Source organism: Pygocentrus nattereri, chromosome 2 (genome assembly GCF_015220715.1).
Source record: "Pygocentrus nattereri isolate fPygNat1 chromosome 2, fPygNat1.pri, whole genome shotgun sequence".
In the NCBI taxonomy this organism is placed as follows: domain Eukaryota; kingdom Metazoa; phylum Chordata; class Actinopteri; order Characiformes; family Serrasalmidae; genus Pygocentrus; species Pygocentrus nattereri.
In genome coordinates this window covers 21,360,900-21,380,733 of record NC_051212.1, presented here as the reverse complement: position 1 = coordinate 21,380,733, position 19,834 = coordinate 21,360,900, and the positions used below count along the sequence as shown (strand labels likewise).

Here is a 19,834-nt window from a genome sequence, read left to right as displayed (position 1 = left end):
GGAAAACATTTGTCTAATAAAGGTTGGTATTAATCACAAAATAACATTCATATTTCCTGTATGTGTAAAGCCCACTGTGAGCCTGTGTTGCATAATTTCTCACATGAGTCTAGTGCATCATTGATTTCCCTGAGCAACTGATGAATCAAATTTCCATTAACACCAAAATTTGCATTTTCTGTGTTGGTAAGTGTTTTATCGATGCCATCTTGGATTCTCTGGGATAGTGCAGGATTCACATTAAATTGTATTTCATCCTTTGTAGGATTTATTCTGTCCCAGTATTTTTTGAAAGAATCCTGCAATATTTTTTCAACTATGGATGTTTATTGATTCTTCTTGAGGTTTCTCTAATGCCACCTCTTTTTCCCATGTTGACCACATGGTGTTAAAGCGTGTCTGGAGTGATGCTTCATTTGGTTTTTCTGCCTTTAACTGAGATGCCAAGTCCTTGCTTTTCTGTAGCAGATCAGTTTCGTATTCACTTCTTCTCTGGTCTAGTGCTAAGCGGTATTTTTTCCTTATCAGCAACTCTTGCTCTTTTGCAGAAGTCTCTTCAATTAGTTCTCTCTTTAGACTTTCTAACCTTTTTTCAGTGTTATCTCTCCACTGTACAAGAATCTCCTGATATCTTTCTTCTCTAAAGTACCTGTCAACATCTCCTTTGAGATCTTGGTAGATTGTCTCAAAGTCACATTTGAATTGTCCTACTTGTGTCTTGTAAGACTCAGTGCTAGTGATCATGTAATGCAGTGTTCTGTGTTTCCAGGGCATACTTTCTCATTTTCCATGACCACTTTCCATACTGTTCCTCTAGTTTAGTGTACACCATAATGTGCAGTGAATTTCGAAAATGGAAGACAAAGTTTTCTTTCATGAGTGCGTTCCATAGATTATGAATTCGCTCACTGAGTTCTGATAGCAAAGAAAGCTTACATTTGGGCTGCCATTCTGAAATGGAGAGAAGTTTGTGTTTCAGTTCCTGAGCATTCTGAGAATAGGAGGAGTTTGGATGAGCCATTGGAGGGTCTCCATCAAAATAATTCTTGAAGTAAAACACTTGAGTCTCAGCGTCAAACTGTATTATGTCACTGAAGCCGCTGACCTCCCGGTCCTCTGCCTCTGCAACCATCTTTGAGATTTCATCCAGTTTTGATATCAGCTGTCTTCTCCCTTCTTGAGTTTTATATTTTGCAGCAGAGTCTGCAACATTCTGATGAACAAAGAAGCAACATGGTTTTACTTCTACTGATGTCATTCTCAGGAATGCCTGAAAACATATTTGGAGGATGTCTTGCATTTCAGATGGATTCTCTCCCATGATGTTGATAATAGAGATGTCTGCAAAACCAACTACAAATGTTGCCAATTCATTATCATGACTTACAGATTTATCAGCTTCTACAGATCGTAGACCCTCTGTGTCCAGGAGTAAAATGAAGTCAAACTGTAGCTGGTCTTTGAGCTGTTTCTCTACTGGAACTAACTGCATGAAAGCCCCTTTTGTGCAGCGTCCTACACCTACAGAAAACTCAAGACCAAACATGACATTCAGTAGGGTAGATTTCCCTGAACTCTGCAACCCAAGAACAGAGATTACAAGCACCCTTTGATCTCCAACTTTGTGAATGAGTTTTTCTAACACAGCGCTTATCCAGTCCAGAGGAATATGATTTACATCACCATCTAAGAGTTCTACTGGACATCCAGACAAGATCATTTCAGCTCCTAGTTCAGGGAGCCTCTCTAGGTCAAAACCACATAGTAGAAGATTCTCCAAATGCGTGCATGGCTTCATATATTTGGGCTGTTTCTCTCATGATGTGATGGACCCCAAAGGAAGCAGATTTAATCTTCCCTGATATTTCCTGAAGGGAATTCTGGAATTGACTCCCTCTTTCAATACCTGTCTTATTTTTCCTCATATTTGTCCATGTTTTGTGATATTGATCATGAAGTTCAGTCAGTATATCAGTGCACATTTCATCCAGGTATTTTCTAAGCCATTTTATCATGACAATTTTCCCAACTGATTCTTCTTTGTGCAATGCATATTTACAGAAGTGTGTCATAAATTCATTTAAATTTTGTGATGCTTTCACTTGTTTCTTACGTGATTTTTCTTCAACATGATTTCATTCAGTTTCTGGGAAATACTCATTTCTCTTGTGCTTTGTATGCGGTAGAATTCTTTATCATGTTTGCTCCATTCACTCCAGAGATCAGCTTGAAGTGGCAGGAATTTGTTTTTCAGTGTAAACACGTTTTCCTTGTTTTCTTTCATGTCTTTTTTCAAAATGGTCATAAGATGATTTGCCTTCTCTTGTCCACTCTGTACTTCCTTACAGTCTTTGTAAGCAATGAATCCACTTTCTTTTGCATTGATTATGTGACACTCTATGCTTTGCAGATTGCTCTTCTTGTGGAGAACCTGTGTAACTTTGGAGATGATTTCCTCATTCAGTTCAGCTTCATTTCTGTTTTAGCTGCAATTCTGTTGTCATTAGTTGATGAACTGCGTTCAACTCCGCTAAACAAGAAAATCAAGGAAATCTGTTTTTCTTGTAATTTCTTGATAAACTCCACTATCTCTGGCAGCTGATGGTTCTCTGGAAGAAGAATAACGATGACTGAGCTCATCTCCTCTATGAGCTGTAGCTGTATTGGATGTTTGTTGGCGTCACCATGAAGGTTGATAAAAGCCACACAGTTTTGAAAGGTATTATCTTGTCCTCCACGTGGACAGTACCAAAAAATCTCTGCAGCACCTTCCATCAGTAAACCGGTTTTTGTGCTCCCTCTACACTGTCGACTGAAAAATGTTGGGTGTCTGTTTTGATTCAGGATGTTATTCATGATTTGAGATTTTGAACTCCCCTCAGACTTCCCTAATCTTATGAAGGACACGACAGGAACTGGGATACTGAATAGGAAATCACTTCTGAGCTCTACATTGTCCACTGTTCCCGACTGACTCTTTGAAATCCTTGTCTTTTTGATCCGTTGAAGTGCAGAAACAGGAACCTCAATTTTTCCTGTGAATGGATTTGGTACTAGAAGAGGTAGAGCAAATTGACATGTTGAAAGCTTGTTAATGATGCACTCTCGAGCTAAATCATCAGTACAGTGAAAAACTGCCATGTAAACATCCATGGGGTGGATATGACTCTTCTCATCACCAATATTTCTGCTATTTTCTGCTCCAAAACTAAGGAAATCATCCACATTTACATTTGTGACTGTGCGCTCTTCTTCAGCATTTTTACAATAGACATATCTGCAGTTCACATCTAATGTCATCAGTTTGTTAGTAAAATAAACCCAAAGCTCATTGTCTGCTCTCAGTTCATTATCATTTAAAGACAAAGTGGCTAAAGAAAGAATATCAGCCACCGGAATTTTTACGTGGATACAATTCTGAGAGCCCTATCTTGACAAACATATTTTGAATTGACTCTGACACTTCAAAAGGTATTTCAGGAGAAATGCTGGTTTGTTCTTTGCCACATTCAGGTATTTCAGATGAGGTTTGTTGTGTACGACAAGTATCCTCTAGAGTGTTGCTCTCCTGAGGCAGAGGCTTCTCATCTTTGTCTGTATTTTGTTCAATCAGAGAAAACATTTTTTTCTCAAGTAGAATCCAATCTTTATTAGGAAGGCATTCATTAATAGCCACCCTGATGTTAGGAGACACTTCTGCTTTAAGGTTTAAATAACTATCAAGCCTTTCCTGTTGGTCATGTGTGTTGTAGCTCACTGTCAGCAAAGTCAGGAGTGAGTAGGCATTTCCTTTCATTAGACTTTGGTTTCTCAGAGCCGAATATTTGTTATGCACTTCTGGTAATGTGTTTAGTAAAAAGTCAGTTCCTTTTAAGTCTAGAATGGGGCTGAACGTCTCACCTTGATATCCAACAAGTTTGCCTGTTGTTTTCATAAGCATTATAAGTTCATTCTGACTATCCTTTTCAAGTGTCTTACAAAATGAATTGAGGGCATTGGTCACTCTACATGTTGCAGATTTTCTGGCATCAGTAGATTGTGATCTTTGTAAATTATCTCGCTCATTTTTGAGCACTTTTTGCAGATCTGAAATGTGAATAACAGGGGATTCCTTTTCTGTGCACCTTTTCCACTTGCATCCATTTCAAAACAGTACATTTATTTGGGAATTCTTTCACACAATAGCTTTCATCCATTACTGACTGTGTCATGACTTTCAGGTTGTCTTCATTGTGTGTGACTGTTATATCAATCAGGAATTTCTGAAGATCCTTATTTGCTAGACAGATATCAAACCATGCCTTGTATGATAATGTCTTCTCTCTGATTTGTCTCTTAATTTCGAGCAGTTCATCAAGATGCTGTTCAGCATTGGTGACCCTCCAGTCATGAACTGATGCCATCATTTTCTCAGCCTTTCTCATTACTTGTAGTACTTCATCTCCTCCTTGAAGCTTCGGGTCCTGATGAGTGATTTTTTCATAAGCATTCATTAGGAATGCACACAGTTGGAAATGATCTTTGAAATCATCAGCATGGGTTGACTGGATAATTTCCCAAACTGGTGTCAGATTAGATCCTCTGTCAATAACAGCCCATGTTTGGTTACTAGCAGCAAGAGCATTTTTCCACAGTGTGTAGTCAATTACTTCAGGAGGTCCTCCAGATTTGTCAACAGAGAGCAGCACATAGGTGTTGAGCTTATCACTGCAGCCAACTCTTGAGGCTGTGCGCTGTTTTGTGAAACCTGTATCCTGTTGTCCTGAGATCAATTGTTGTGGCTCACAAGATGTCACAGTGATGTTTGTATCTAGAGACTTGGACACCAAGCGTTTTATTTCCTGTAGTTCATGACTTGAAAATCCCTCAGCAGAAGCAGTCCACCAGAATGTCCCACCAAAATGAATGGGTCCCTTGGCTGCATGAGATCCAAACTTTTCAAAAAATCTCTTTGTTCTTGTCAAAAGATCTTGTGGATAATCTTGTGGGTGGTGCTTTTCAAAACTGATCAGTAGTTTATTAATGTTCTTAAGTTCTGAAAGGGCTGAATCAGACAGATAAATCTGATCAAGACTTGTGGAAGCAAGTGGTATGTAATGACAAACTGTCTGTAATATATAAGCATGTTCAGACTCATGTCTGAGAGATGCATCTTTGGATAAGGTGAATTCAAAGCTTACATTTGACTTGAAGGTGAAGCCAAGTTTCTCTGCCACTTTTGTGAAGTTTTTGTAAGATGTGTAAGAGGAAAATTCTTCTCTTTTGTATTCTGATTTATGACTTGGACTGAGTAATTTGCATGCTTGAACCTTTATTAACTGATGCCTGTTTTCCAACAGATCTTCAGCATTGGTGGTTTTAAAAATACCCTGCAGAGCAAGACCCCCGATGATCTTTCTAATACTTCTAAATCACAGATGACCAATGGAGGGGATTGTACAGAAGTGTCATTAATGGACAGCTTTTGAAGCTGATCTTCAACAAGATTTTTTAAAGGATGCTCCTTAGATGCCCATGAGCTTTTCTGCTCCATGACATCTTCCTGAATTTCCATTTCTACTTCTTTATTATATGATGTTTGGGCCTTCCATGACACATCTATGTGGCACACAGTTCTTCAGAGAATATTTTGGCCCTAGCATGTAGAGCTTTTTACTCCCATGTGAAACTTTGGTGTTTTACAAGAAAATGACAGTCCTCTACATTCCAATCCTAAAGCAGTGCATTTAGGCTTTGATCCCTAGTTGAGTTTTGAAAATTGTTGGACCAATAATACTCCATACCTACAGCTTAAAAATCTTCCTCGAAATCAGCTTGATTCTTCATATATCTGTGCAACCTACAAACAAGCAAACAAAGCAAATTAATAAATCAGTTATATTTCATCAAAATTAAAATAATTTGTATTTAAATGGTTTTGTTAGAGAGTTTTTAGAGAGAATATATAATGCAACAACTGTTAACTTGTTCCTGGGTATACTTTGGATTTCCCCCCTCAATTTACACGCCCAAATCACATGGCAAATTATTAATTAACTTAACGAAATAAATGTGTTGGTGTTTTTTGTAAAAACTTCCCTCAAATTAATAGAAAATGTGGTTTATTATCATAAACATAATGCCACATTACGTTAATTTACTTACAATGTACTGCTGAAAGCCAAAAATCTCAGACTCTCTTTGTAGTTTAAAAAAAAAAATTACACTGCATATCACTAAAAATACTCCATCTTATATACAGTCTATAGCTCAGATTAGACGAATGGGTCATCTTTCAGTGGAAAAAAATGTTCAACTTTATTTATAAGTTATCCAAGTCTGAGTGAGAGCTTTTTCAAGTGTCCTTTTGGTATCTCCAACGCACTACCACAACCTGCCATGAAAAACCTTGTGTCTCCATTTTTGATGTTTTTCATATTTTGATATAATTTGAAAATGCCTGTTGTTTTTTACATTGTGTGTAAATTTCATGATGAATGGGCCAAAAGAAACAGCCCAAAATGACTTAGAAAAAATTCTGGTTCCACTGACTTGCATTAAAAGTAAAACAGTTTTTTTCCTTTTTCCTGTTTATATATATAAAGGAATTATTCAGCAAAGAGTCAGATGCTCAACAACTCCAAGATATATAATGAAGGACATAAGAAAGTAAAAGTAAAAAACAAATATATTATTTAAATTCAGAATCAATGTATATAAATGACATTTTCTTCAGCAAGTCAAAGTTGGGTCATCTTCCATTTGATATTTTTCATAACAGATCCCAGTTATTGCATGAAGCCTGCATGGGATTGTACATGCCTCAGCTTTGTCTGTTTTCTCCAGGATATTATTTCTTTTTTAACTTTCCTTTTCAATCAAAAAAATTATAATGCATTCTTATATTTGAATTCTCTTATACTACTCATACTACAACTACTACTACTACTACTAATAATAATAATATAAACACCACTACTACTAATAATAATAATAATAATTATTATTATTATTATTATTAGTAGTAGTAGTAGTAGTAGTAGTAGTAGTATTATGTACATTTTTATTTACGTTATATACATTTGCAATGTCTAATAAGCCATTTAGAATTGCATTATCAAAGAGATCACCAAGCTTCAAAAAATGGTAAAATTTTATTTGGAGTGCTCTTTTGTAGAGTATTGATAAACTTTTAACAGATTGTTACTGACATATCAACAACATATCATGTTGTTTTGTTATGTTATTCCACTGTGCAAAACCTAACTTTACCTTAAAACCTAACAAAACCAACCTTACCCAAAACCTATCCCTAACCCTGGCCCTAATCCTAACCCTAAACATAACAGGGTGTATGTAAATCACACAACCACATGGTCATGTAGTTGGCAATACAGCATCATGTCATATTGCTGCCAAATTCAGTTAAGGAAAAATCATCTAATTCATCTACATAAAAATCATCATCGATCTATCATAACAGGGGTAATACTGACACACTGATTCATATTCTAACAAAACTAAGAGGGGGTTCCTATGTGTGCCTATGTGGTCAAATCTTTGGACAAATAAATTATCACCTGTAGCCGTTAACATACCCACCATTTAGTTAAATATAATTGTTAAATGTATGCTACGTAAACAAGTTTTACTTTAATTATCAAATGTTAGAAGGAAAATGTGTCACAGAGAGGAATTTACAAAGAGGAGAGGCACTGTTTCCCTTTTTATATCTGGATCTTTCTAGCTAAGTGTTCTCTTTGATAACACAATTTCAAATGCCTCATTAGACACTGCAAATTTATGTAAAGTAAATTTTAGTTATCATTTTGACACCATTATTGCATAAGCACAAGAAACATAACAGTGCAGTTCTTTATTACATTTCAATTAAAATGAAGCAATTATAAAGCATCTAAATCTCAGTGTAAATGAAATGTCAATAAAACTATATAAACTGCTAAAATTGAGGTGAAAATAAAGTGAGTTCCAAAGTGTATATATGAGTGGGAGTTCTTAACTCAAATACAGCAACATGTCATTTTCCATACATTTTTATGTACATCATGAGATACTGAAATGTTTCCATCCTGAAGAGGTGGAACTGATTATATTGACATTTAATAAGTTATTATATTGGCAAGTTTGAAAAGAGGTATTAAAGTAAATGTCTTTGTTACTCAGACTTTATATTCAGAATATGTGGTCTACAGCTGGTGTAATTATTATTAAGCTCTCTGTGTCCCAACAGAACGAACATGGTGTGCATCTACACTGATATGTTAAAGTGATTAATAAGGCAAAAATTAAATGCGCTCAGTTTTCCCTTTACCACAAATGTAGTCAGCCAAGGTGTCCTCGTTTGGTTGCTTCTTTGCTTTTGCTCTGGAGTTGTAAAGCTAAAGTAGCTGACACATATGAGAAGCTGGTCTGTGGAAACTTCATTGTAAATGTGTTGCTAAAGCAAACACCACCAATGTGAAACTGCCAAACCACTGTAGGCAGGCTAAGGAAGGTTCCTCTCTGATTTCTAGTGCTTTTTGTCAATGCTGGCCTTGTAGCTCAAACACTAAAACTAACCAGCAAAATTTGGACACCAAGTATGTCTTGACATATTGACAACATCTGAAAAAAAGTAGAAAATTGTGCAAATTAGATTTTCATCTTCAATGATCAGATAAGAGTTTAAAAGAGTATTATATTACATGGGTCTCTTGAGTTGTTGTGGAATTTTTCTCCTCATCAATCTGCTCTTCAGTGATCATATGAAAATGAACAAACCAGTGAGATACAATGCAAGACTATTATATAATCAAAGTACTGAAATTGTCTTTCAAAGTTAAGACACATTTTCCAATATGAAAAAGTATTTTATAAATTTAGAATATATTTATAGGATATAATTTAAATCCTTCCATCAAAGAACACAAAAATAAACTAAAGTAAAAATGTTTGGAATCTAACCTTTTACTCAGTCACAGTCCCTTATTGGTGATCAAAGGTTCACCAGCAACTTTTGTCTCTGCTGAAACCTGGTGAAAATATGTTGCTGTAAATTACAACATCATGTGTATGGCATGCCTTCTAAGTTATGAACTGTATTCTGAGTCTTGTGTTCAAGATGGTGCAAACTTAGTTAGAACTGTTAAACTGTGTTTAACAAATCCAAGATGATCAAGATGTGGACAGCAAAGTCTCCCGGTGGCACAAACTACAGCAGATACCATACAGAGTCAGGAAGGGATTTGTTTCCTAACCTTATTGATCTTTTAGGTGGGGCTAGAAGTAATTTATTTCAAACCTGTTTAGATAGTTTTACTGGTTTCTATTGCTTACATGTGAACAAAAGCACAAAACATTCCACTGCACCTTTATACATTCTAGAAAAAGCCAGAAGAGATCAGTTTCATTCCACTGAAGCCTGTAAAATGCATGCACATATAGGTTTTCCTTATATACAGAGGCTGTTTCTAGTGTTTGACTGTGTGTGTTTACAATGCAGGGTGAATATAAAAGAGTTTGTTTTAGACTTCTCAAGTACTATTGAGAGTGTTTCCATTAAAATCCTTTTTATCATGTTCAAAAGGTTTTTAAAAGCTTGTTAAAAATTTAACTGGTAAGCTTTTTGCCAGGAACACGGTTCTCCTGATTTGAAATGAACAGGAGCGTATAAAAAAATTACTTTATAAATTTAATGCAAACTGTTTTATTTCCTACACTGAACAATCCCACATTAAATACTATCATTTTCAGTCTTTCTATCATGCATCTGACATTCTCAAAGACTCCATTTCATAAAACTCTTTGGGAGTCCCTCCCTCCACTATCCACCAATCACTGTTCACCTGAGTACTAACATGTCTCCTCTATAATGAGACACCTGTCATATGACTAGACCTAGCTTAGTATTTAAGCCTTCGCTTTAGTATAGGTTCTTTGCGAGCTATTGTTTCTCCTTGTGGACCTACGAAATATTTCTGTCTATTATATTGCCTTCGTGTTTTGGAATTACTGCAAGGTTCTCGCTCAAGCTGATTGGCATCTGACTGAGTCAGTAACATGTGACAAGTGCAAATGAGACACAGAAGCTAGAAGACCCACCTGCTTCTTTTAAATCAGCTTTAATACAGTGTAGTTTTATGTGGCAAGTTAATGATGCAATGCATTAATATTTTATGGCAAAATTCAACAGTTATTGGTCGAAAATGCAGCAGTCAGTGTTAATTTATGGCACAGCATCCATAGTTTTGGTTTGGGTGTGGGTAAATCATATGGAAAACATGGAAAACCATAATACTTTATAAGACATTTCTAAGATACACAATACAAATAACTATCTTTAGAGTTTTTTAAAGTGCTGGAAAGGAAAAAATATTACTTATAAATATAGTGTCACAAAAGTGACTACACCCTTCACATTTCTGCAAATATTTTATTATATCTTTCATGGGACAACACTATAGAAATAAGATAATTAAAGTAGTCAGTGTACAGCTTGTATAGCAGTATAGATTTACTGTCCTCTGAAAATAATTCAGCACAGCCATTAAAGTCTAAATAGCTGGTAACACAAGTGAGTACACCTCACAGTGAACATGTCCAAATTTTGCTCAAAAGGTCAATATTTTGTGTGACCACCATTATTATCTAGCACTGCCTGAACCCTCTTGGGCATGGAATTCACCAGAGCTGCACAGGTTGCTACTGGAATCCTCTTCCACTCCTCCATGATGACATCACTGAGCTGGTGGATGTTAGATACCTTGTGCTCCTTCTCCTTCCTTGGAGGTGTGTTTGGGGCCGTTATTGAGTTGGAAAACAGTTTCCAAAGGAGGGGATCATGCTCTGCTTTAGAATGTCAAAGCATGTTCCACCATGAACCGTAACTCCCCAGTGTCGGCAACACTCATGCAGCTCCAGACCATGATGCTACCACCACCATGCTTGACCATAGGCAAGAGACAGTTGTCTTGGTACTCCTCACCAGGGTGCCACCACACATGCTGGACACCATCTGAGGCAAACAAATTTATCTTGGTCTCATCAGACCACAGGACATGGTTCCAGTAATTAATGTTCTTGGACTGCTTGTCTTCAGCAAACTGTTTCTGGGCTTTCTTGCGTGTCAGCTTCAGAAGAGGCTTCCTTCTGGGATGATGGCCATGCAGACCAGGTTGATGCATTGTACGGTGTATGGTCTGAGCACTGACAGGCTGACTTCCCACTTCTTCAACCTCTGCAACAATGCTGGCAGCACTCTATATTTTGAAGCCAACCTCTGGATATGACACTGAACACTTGGACTCAATTTCTTTGGTCGATCCTGGCGAGGCCTATTCCTGTTAGCTGCTAGAATTACTGTGTCAACCCAATACTGTATACTGTATATTGCGGCTTTGATTGCTGCCTCGGTGACTGCTATGCTCATATATGGTAGACTATCTTCTAAGCTGCTAATATGTCATAGTATGATACATCCTCCTTTGCATAACTCCACATGCTTTCAGTACCATGTACTGCCTGTGTTCTGTTTTGTATTTATTTATTGTCATGTATCATCTGCTCTGTGTATATTGTATTGTCTCGCACTTGTGTTCTGGCACTCTCTCCTGTTTCAGGCTTAGGTTGGAAATGTCCTTTACTATCCCACACAGTTGGTCTGCGCAGTGCCTCAGGATCCTAGGGCTGATGTTGTCTGGATCTGCTGCCTTACTCACCTTCATCTTCCTCAGTTCCCTCCTCACTTGTTCTCTGGTTAGGGACATAGGAGCACAGAGCTGAATGCTGGGAGCTAAAAGCAGGGGTGCACGCTGGGCAGAGGGAGGGTCAGCTACCAGAGCAAATCTGCTGAAGAAGGAATTGAGGTCATTTGCCCATTGCAAGTTTCCTACAGGCTGCCTGTTGGACTCCTTAAAACCTGAGATGGTTTTAAGACCCCTCCAAACTCCAATTGCACTGTTCTGTTGCAGCTGGCCTTTCATTCTCTTCCTGTACTGGTCTTTGCCCTCCCTGATTTTCCTCCGCAGTTCCTTCTGTGCTCATTTTCTCTTTGTTACCAGACCTAAATGCCCTCTTCTTTTCTTCCAGAAGGGTCTTCAGATCTGGGGTAACCCAGGGCTTGTTATTGGAAAAACACTGTACAGTCTTGATGGGTACAGTGTTCTCCACACAGAAATGTATGTAGTCAGTAGTTTGTGTAGTGGAAATCATTGCATGGGCTCAGAAGCACTTCTGAAAGCCCCTGACTATAAAAACAGCTTGTTGCTGCATCCATGAATGCAAGTTAAAATTCTAAAACATAAAGAAGAAACTATAAATAAACAGGATCCAGAAATGCTGCCACCATCTCTGGGCCTGGGCTTATTTAAAATGGACTGAGTGGAAGAGTGTCCTGTGGTCCGACAAATCAATATTTGAATTTCTTCTTGGAAATCTTGGACACTGCGTCCTCCAGGCTAAAGACCACTCAACTTGTTATCAGTACACAGTTCAAAAGCCAGTATTCATGATGGTATAGGAGAGCATTAGTACACATGGCATGGGCAACTTGCACATTTGTGAAGGCATCATTAATGCTGAATGATATATATGGGTTTTGGCAACATATGCTGCCATCCAGATGATGTCTTTTTCAGGGAAGGCCTTGCTTATTTCAGCAAGACAATGTCAAATCACATTCTGAATAATAATAATAAATATATATATTTTTTGGAAAGTGTTGTTGGCATCAAATTCAAAATGGGTATATATTAAAAAACTAAACAAAAAAAAAACATTTCCCATTTTCAATGTGAATGGATGCAATTGTCAACGTAACTTTCACTGTCTGATTTGCATAATTCAAAGCTATTGCTTTTCTGCCATCTACTGATCATTATAAATACTGCATTCTAAAAGAGAGAAGAGATGAAAGTGAAGAGAGAAAAACTGTCTTTCTCACAGCATAATAGTCAGTCTGTCATACAGTACATTAAATACTTCACTGAACAGAGAAACACCAGTTTGTTTCAGAAAATCACTGTACAGCACATACAGTTTTATGACTCAGATAACAGTGGGCGACTCTAGAACTACAGCACCACGAACTCATAATACCTGTGAACCTAAAGTGAAATGCAGTCTTACTTTAAGTTAAAAGTTGAAAAGATTATTTTTCCCTGGAAACATTTTATTTTCTAAGCTGAGCCCTTTGTAATTCTGAATTTATGTGAATGGACAGTGTACATGTTTGATTAAATATGTACATCTTTGCTGTCACAGCCCTTTGAGAGTTTTTGACAATGTTTTAGAAATATTTTAGAAAAAGAAAACATTTTTACTCTGTTGTCATATGTTTGATGTGAGTTACACCATAAAAAGTTGTAAAAATGAAAACATTTGACAGAATATTCAGTTGGTTTAGATGTTAGTCTTAAATACAGGTGAGATGATCAATGGGGCTGAGTTTTTACCTCCATTATTATAAGAGGGGCTGAAGTAAGGATAGAGTTTCTCAGTAAAAGACTGACCAGTGGAAGAGTAGATATGAGATCTGGACTCCACATCATAAAACACCAGGCCCTCCTCATAATCCACAAACACTCCCACCTTCTGGGCCTTCTCTCTCAGGGAGAGGACAACTGAGGGACCAGCAGAAGCCTCATACTTATTACCATTTCTCAGAGTCACAGCCCAGAATCCATTCTGTGGGTTCTGCAAATTTCTTTTCCCTTTAAACTGTCTTACCACTCCTAAATCCCACTCAGTCTTCCCCCTGACCAGCACCTCATAGTAAAATCTCCCTGAGGAGAATCCCTCCTTTCCAAGAACAGAGGCACAACAGTCGAATCTCTTTGGATTGTTAGGAAGGTTCTGTTCTGTGTCTCCATGTGTCACTTGCTTTCCATCAGCAGACAGTATGCTTTCTGTTTATCCCCTAAAGCAGAATAAATTTAATATAAATAAAATGAATAAAAGGGTGATCACTGACTTTTAGACAGGACTGTATTTCTCAATGTGTAATGCAACAGAACTGGTCAGACGACTGTGTCAGAGACTGCAGAGCTGAAGAGATGTGTGACACAGTAAGAGCAGTTCAACTACATATAGTTCCACAGTACCTGAGGTAATGAGGATTTCAAAATGTTTGAGTAATGAAGTATAAGAACAAAGAAAAAAAGAGCAAAACAGAAACCACACTGTATCTGCATATTGCTGAATCCTCTTCAGTTCTGTGAAGTCTAATTACAACAAAACAAAAGATTTTTAGAGGGTAAGTTAATCTGTGACACATACAAATACACTGATCAGTTGCTTTTCATATAGCGTATGAATAAAAGATTACACTAAAGATGTCACTACTGATGTCAGTCCAGTTGTTGGTGTGTGGAGGTTTGCAGAGTGATGGTAAATCTACAGTCCAGCAGGAGAGAGGAGAAATCCCTCAGCATGGGCAGTGTTGTTGTGTGATGTGCTGCATTGTCACTGAGCAGATAGAGGGACACTGACCTGAAGGAGGTGGAGGTGGTCCTCAGTGTGGGAGAGCTGCTCCAGCTCAGTGTCTCTCCTCTTTAACTCAGTGATTTCCTGCTCCAGCTCTTTAATGAAGTCATCAGCCTTTAGTATTCAGTCTAATTCACATTTTGTTTAGCTAATATTTAGTTACAGTTACAGAATACTTATATAAATATATATATATATATATATATATATATATATATATATATATATATATATATATATATATATATACATGTGTGTGTGTGTGTGTTAAATTTTAGATTACTTATACCACCTTTAAAAGAAGCACCATTGGCTATTTTATAATCATCATGGTCTGTAAAGGTGCACTCTAAAGAAGAACTTAATAAATGGCTTCTTTAAAAATAATAAATAATGATTCAGCTATTAATCTTAGTGTTATTAAACTCCTGGGTCAATGACAAATACGGTCTTCAGAAAGACACTTTTTAAAAATCTTATTAAAAAAGACTTGATGTGCAAGTTGAAGGGGGGGGGTGCAGTTAAATACACAGATTTATTTCCTGTTCATGTATGAGCTGTGTGACTTACACCCCTCTGGTTTATCCATACTTTTTCTTCTGACGTGTCTTGGTTGTGATGATAAAGATTCTGCCATTTCTTTCCTCCTCCTCCCTTTTTGAGCCTGAAAAAAATGAGTCTGTACACACAGTTAACAGCATTAGCACTGATTGATTAGTCTTATTTGTACAATATACCTGACTGCTGCTCTACAGTACTGTATAATGCATGTCCCCCAGTGGCAGATGGTGAGTATTAGGCGCTGTGGCACATGCAAAATATGCAATCCCTCACATGAGCTAATGCTAAAGCTAACACTAGTCCTATTTAGTGTGACTTTATGATAAGGAGGACACGTACAGGTCTTTTATTAAGCCTCAGTGATAGCAATGCAAAGGATGACATGCATATAAGTGCCTTAGCATTTATCTTTGCACAAAATGTTTTTTTAAATCACATAGTATTATTTAATCTGTCCAAGTAGAATTAACAAGGTAACTTTTAGAAGATAATTTTAATAAGATAACTTTAAAAGATAATTTAGCTCTTTAACTGATTGTTCTGTAATATTATTCATCATTAACAATGATAATCAAATAAATGTTAGCAAGTACAGAAAACTAGATAGTTAGGCTTACTATATAAATTCTTGTGATTAGCTTTGACACTGAGCTGTAAGTATGGTCATCCAGTATAATCCAAAATGTTTTCAGTTTCAGGAATGAAAAAATAATAAAACCACCCTCCACATGATCAATATATTTAATATCTGAAATAAATGTTCCCCTGTAACACCTTTTCACATATCTTAGCCTATTCATTTGGACTACTTTACTGCCACCCCATTCTCACTGCAGGTTTGTTCTTAGGGTTTCTAAAGACTTTTTCCTTGATTGAGAAAATAGCACCTAGAGATGGATGCTGAGCAGTGATTGTTCCTGTTGACATGTGTAATACCCGTCCTCGCCACCAGAGGCCTCACCTGAATACTCACATACTCCCTAGTTGCACCCTGAACCCTCCCCTGCAGCTAATTTCACCTGCCTATTTAAGGACTTCACCACGCTGGCTCAGTGTGAAGTATTGCCAGTTTACCTGCATACCAAGGCTTGTTTCCTTGCTGTTGATGGTTTTTGGATTGCCTTGACCCTTTTTCTGTACTCTTTGACTCTGCTTCTGGATCTCCCTTTGGTGCTTTTGCTGGTTTTGAACTTTTCTAGTGTTTTGACCTTCGGACTGTTATTTGACTCTGATTCTGGTTTTTGTGTTTTGGAGTAAATGGGATTATGGATTCTAATCAGTCTGGAGAGTCTCCCTTACACCTGTGAGTCATTATTAAGCATTTGTTTAATTTGCATAACATGTTTAAAGCTATGTTATGTAAGCAGTGGTGGAAGTGTGTAATTGCAAACAAAATGTGGAAGAGCATTTTGTAAAGCAGATTGTGAGAGCATTTAAAGAGTATTCAAAGAGAACTCCGGTCAAAATTTGGTGATGTTCAGGGGACGTAAGTGAATTATCTATGTCACATATGACGCTGTGTATGTGATATGTAAATTAAAATGATTTAGTGGCTTTATAGGGTAGCAGTGAATGCACACCATATTTGTCATTTTCACAAAAAATGATGCATTTTTAAGCAGTGCTTAAAGAGAGGAGGACCCAAGATGTCAGCTATCCAATCAAAGGCCCAATCCTGTGTCACCACTTGCCCCTACCCCTCTGTTTTGCATGTTCGTGCCTAGGTGTAAGGTGTCCCAAATTTTTACTGAGATGAAGTAGGCAGAAGTGTTGGGGCTACATGGCCCTTCAATTGGAGGTTTTTCAGAGGCACATTCTGAACAGAGTGCTGTGAGAAGAGAAAGCCAGCAAGATGGCTGTGCTAAGAAGATGGCAAGTGACCAAATAAACCCACAAATCTCTTTTCCCCATTAAAAGATTACAGGAACCTTTGTATTGTCTTGGTTTAATGTATTCTGGTCTGTTTATTAATGTTAAGCATAAAAAAATCACTGGTAGTATGCTAATGTCCCTGTAGCTAAACTTCTTGTTCCGCTTCAAATGGTGCAGCAGTTAATTTTGGTGCCTCTGTCATCAGAACCGCTGCTCCATTTAATTTAAAATGGGGAAGTTTAGGGTAGGCAATAGTAAATAACTGTCACATCCCCTTCTTTGAAAGCATATATCCTAAATTAGAAACCAGCAGTGAGTTTGCGGAACTTCACAGCTCCTCTGCTGTCACCACAGTCTGAGAGTTGCCTACAGAGTACTGCTAGTAGCCTGTAAATTAAATTTTTTTTTTATTATTTATTTATTTGAGGGTCCCATTTTTCAGAAGTTTTCAACCACTACCCCTTGTAACTCCGTTCCAAGGGGCAAGGTAACACTTAAAAACAAGGGGTAGGGATAAAAATGAGAGGGCATTGAGCCGAAGTCTTCAAATGTACTACTAGTCATATATTACATAACTAACTTTATCCATTTAAACTTGACATGGCTGTGCTTAAAGCAGTTATTTTTCAGACAGGGTGTGCTGTTTCAAGTAAACTGTATTATTCAGATCAGTCAAATACAAAGAAAAACAGACATTATGAATGAGTTGTAACTTTGATTTTTTTTTTTTTCTTCCGTTACTTTAGTTGCTTGAACGGATGAGCAGGTTCTGGTGTCCACATTTGCAAAGACACTGGTGTTACTAACCTTCAAACATGTAGACCTGTTGTCTTCATTACACTGCAGTAATGACCTTCGCTGACCATTTTCACAGGTCTCAGGTCAGTGGTATTATTGTTTACGCTTTCTTCCTGCTCTGTTTGTCAGAGGGGTTTTGCTTTACCCATAACTCAGTGTTGTACTTCTAACAGGCAGCACAACACACCAAGCTTTGATCCTCTTTATTCAATTTAGCTCACAAGCTTAGTCAGTCAGTCTTAAACTGTAACTGTATTTTCTGAGAGTTTGTGGACTCTTCATCTAACTTTGTTTATTCATGGAGTTGACTCTGATGAACTGCATACTGGCAAGACTTTAACCTTTTTTTTGGATGTTTCCCTTTTTGAAGTGTCTGAGTTGAATATCTGAATATTTAGCAGTTAAAATCAGCTCTTACTGTGCAGAAGACAGTCGTTATTCAGTGTGACCCTCCTGGTTCATTCAGTTTTGCTTTCACCTTCCTGGAATGATGTCACTGCACTGCTATAATAATTAACCATCTCACTTCAGAATCATGTTTCCATGGGATTACATTACATTAGTCTCAGTTACCCAATGTAAATGGAGTTGGGAGGGTGATTAAATACCACACAATGTAATAGAATATTCCTGTTAATGTAGCAACAAGAGTTAACATGTCTAAATTTAGAATACCTATATTTAAATAAGGAACATACCTTCAAATGAATAGGAGGTTTTGGCATTAACAACCATGAAAAAAAATAATAAATAAAAGCAGAAATCAGACAATCATACGGTGGTAGGAGTTCATCAGAATCTCTCTCTATTTGCCAACCATGCAGCAATATCATCTCATTTGAACATGATACAAGAGTTTAATTTTTCTGAACAAACTGGAACGGACAAAATGCACCAACAAGAGAGCACCACATAAAAAAGACAAGGGTAGAACAATATTTTTCCATATCTTTAATTCATTGTTTATGATATGAAATGAACAGTTTTAGAGAGAACGGGAAAAAATTAAACAACTGCTAAGAAAAATAAATGCAGTATTGTGACTTTGGGGTGTACTTTTATTTAGATATATGGATATAGAATATAGAAATATATTCCATCTATTTTCTTGTCTAGTTGTCCAGGTATTTGCAGCCAACTTATTCCATGACGTCTCTACATCTGTGCTAAATGTCGTTTTCCACTAAAGATGTGAGTGCAGGAGCACAACATGGTTATTGCTGAATGCAAGACAAGTTTATCCAATTTGCTGTACAAAATAATCTCATAAACCCTTTCCATGCTCCTCAAGTAGAACCCATCAGCATTAATCACTCACTCTGCACTCCTTAAATCTGGAAAGGAATAACTTCTTACTCATCAACAACACTGACAGCTTCACTTTAAATATGAAGATGCTTTCTTTGGAACCCGTTGTTTGAAAGTGTTTGAACACTTTGTTTGAAACTACATTTTCCAGACATTCATGGGAGTTCAGAGTAAATCCATGGGCATTACAGAGTGTTTTTAATTTTTTGTGGTTGCAGTTGCCTTCTAGTAAAAGTAGTGTGCAACATGTGGCACTATTTCCCGAGGAATGAGGGTAGGCCTGGAATTAAGGCTTTTCATTGGATAATCTGAAATGGTGTCGTGTAGTTGCCATACCCTCCCTCACTCTCTAGTGCTCTGTTTCTCTGGCCTTTTGCTCACCAACCCTGTCCAGTCTCCACATCTCATCTCTTTCTCCTTGTTCACAGCTGATCAGACTCTTACTTGAACACATCCACTTTCCCTCTGTTTGTGAAGACGCTCACTGGTGTGCAATTCTATTTCTTTTATTTGACTATTGTTCGTTCTGTTTTTCAGTTTCTGTCCTGTGTCTTCTCTGTTTTGACCTGCATTTTGCTTACAGTGTAAAAAGTAAAAAAGGTATAAAAATGTAACATAAGAAAAGCATTATGTTTACAGTCTTAACAGTATGATTACATAAACTTGTTAAATATGTAATAATCATTGTTTGCAGTATAAACAGTAAAATTACATAAATCTGTGAAATATAACCCAATATACCCAAGTTTACAGTGTAAAAAATAAATATGTGAAATAAAGTGTGGTTCAACTGGTGGTGGACTAAAGTGATCATTTTCAATACACTGTCTCCATC

The 19,834-nt window shown here is 37.1% G+C and overlaps 1 protein-coding gene and 1 long non-coding RNA gene across 2 annotated transcripts; one reads left to right on the top strand and one right to left on the bottom strand.

Annotated features, from left to right (window-relative positions):
* Positions 1-733: 733 nt before the first annotated feature.
* On the bottom strand, positions 734-3,300 carry LOC108440070 (interferon-induced very large GTPase 1-like). Its single transcript, XM_037543717.1, is given in 3 exon segments — positions 734-1,754; positions 1,756-1,868; positions 2,587-3,300. Coding segments are annotated over 3 exon segments (1,848 nt in total).
* A 12,754-nt stretch (positions 3,301-16,054) lies between these two features.
* Positions 16,055-19,794, top strand: LOC108440050. The gene is made up of 3 exons (XR_001858805.2): positions 16,055-16,324; positions 17,640-17,774; positions 19,428-19,794. It is a non-coding gene; the product is annotated as an uncharacterized LOC108440050 (long non-coding RNA).
* The last annotated feature ends 40 nt before the right edge of the window (positions 19,795-19,834 follow it).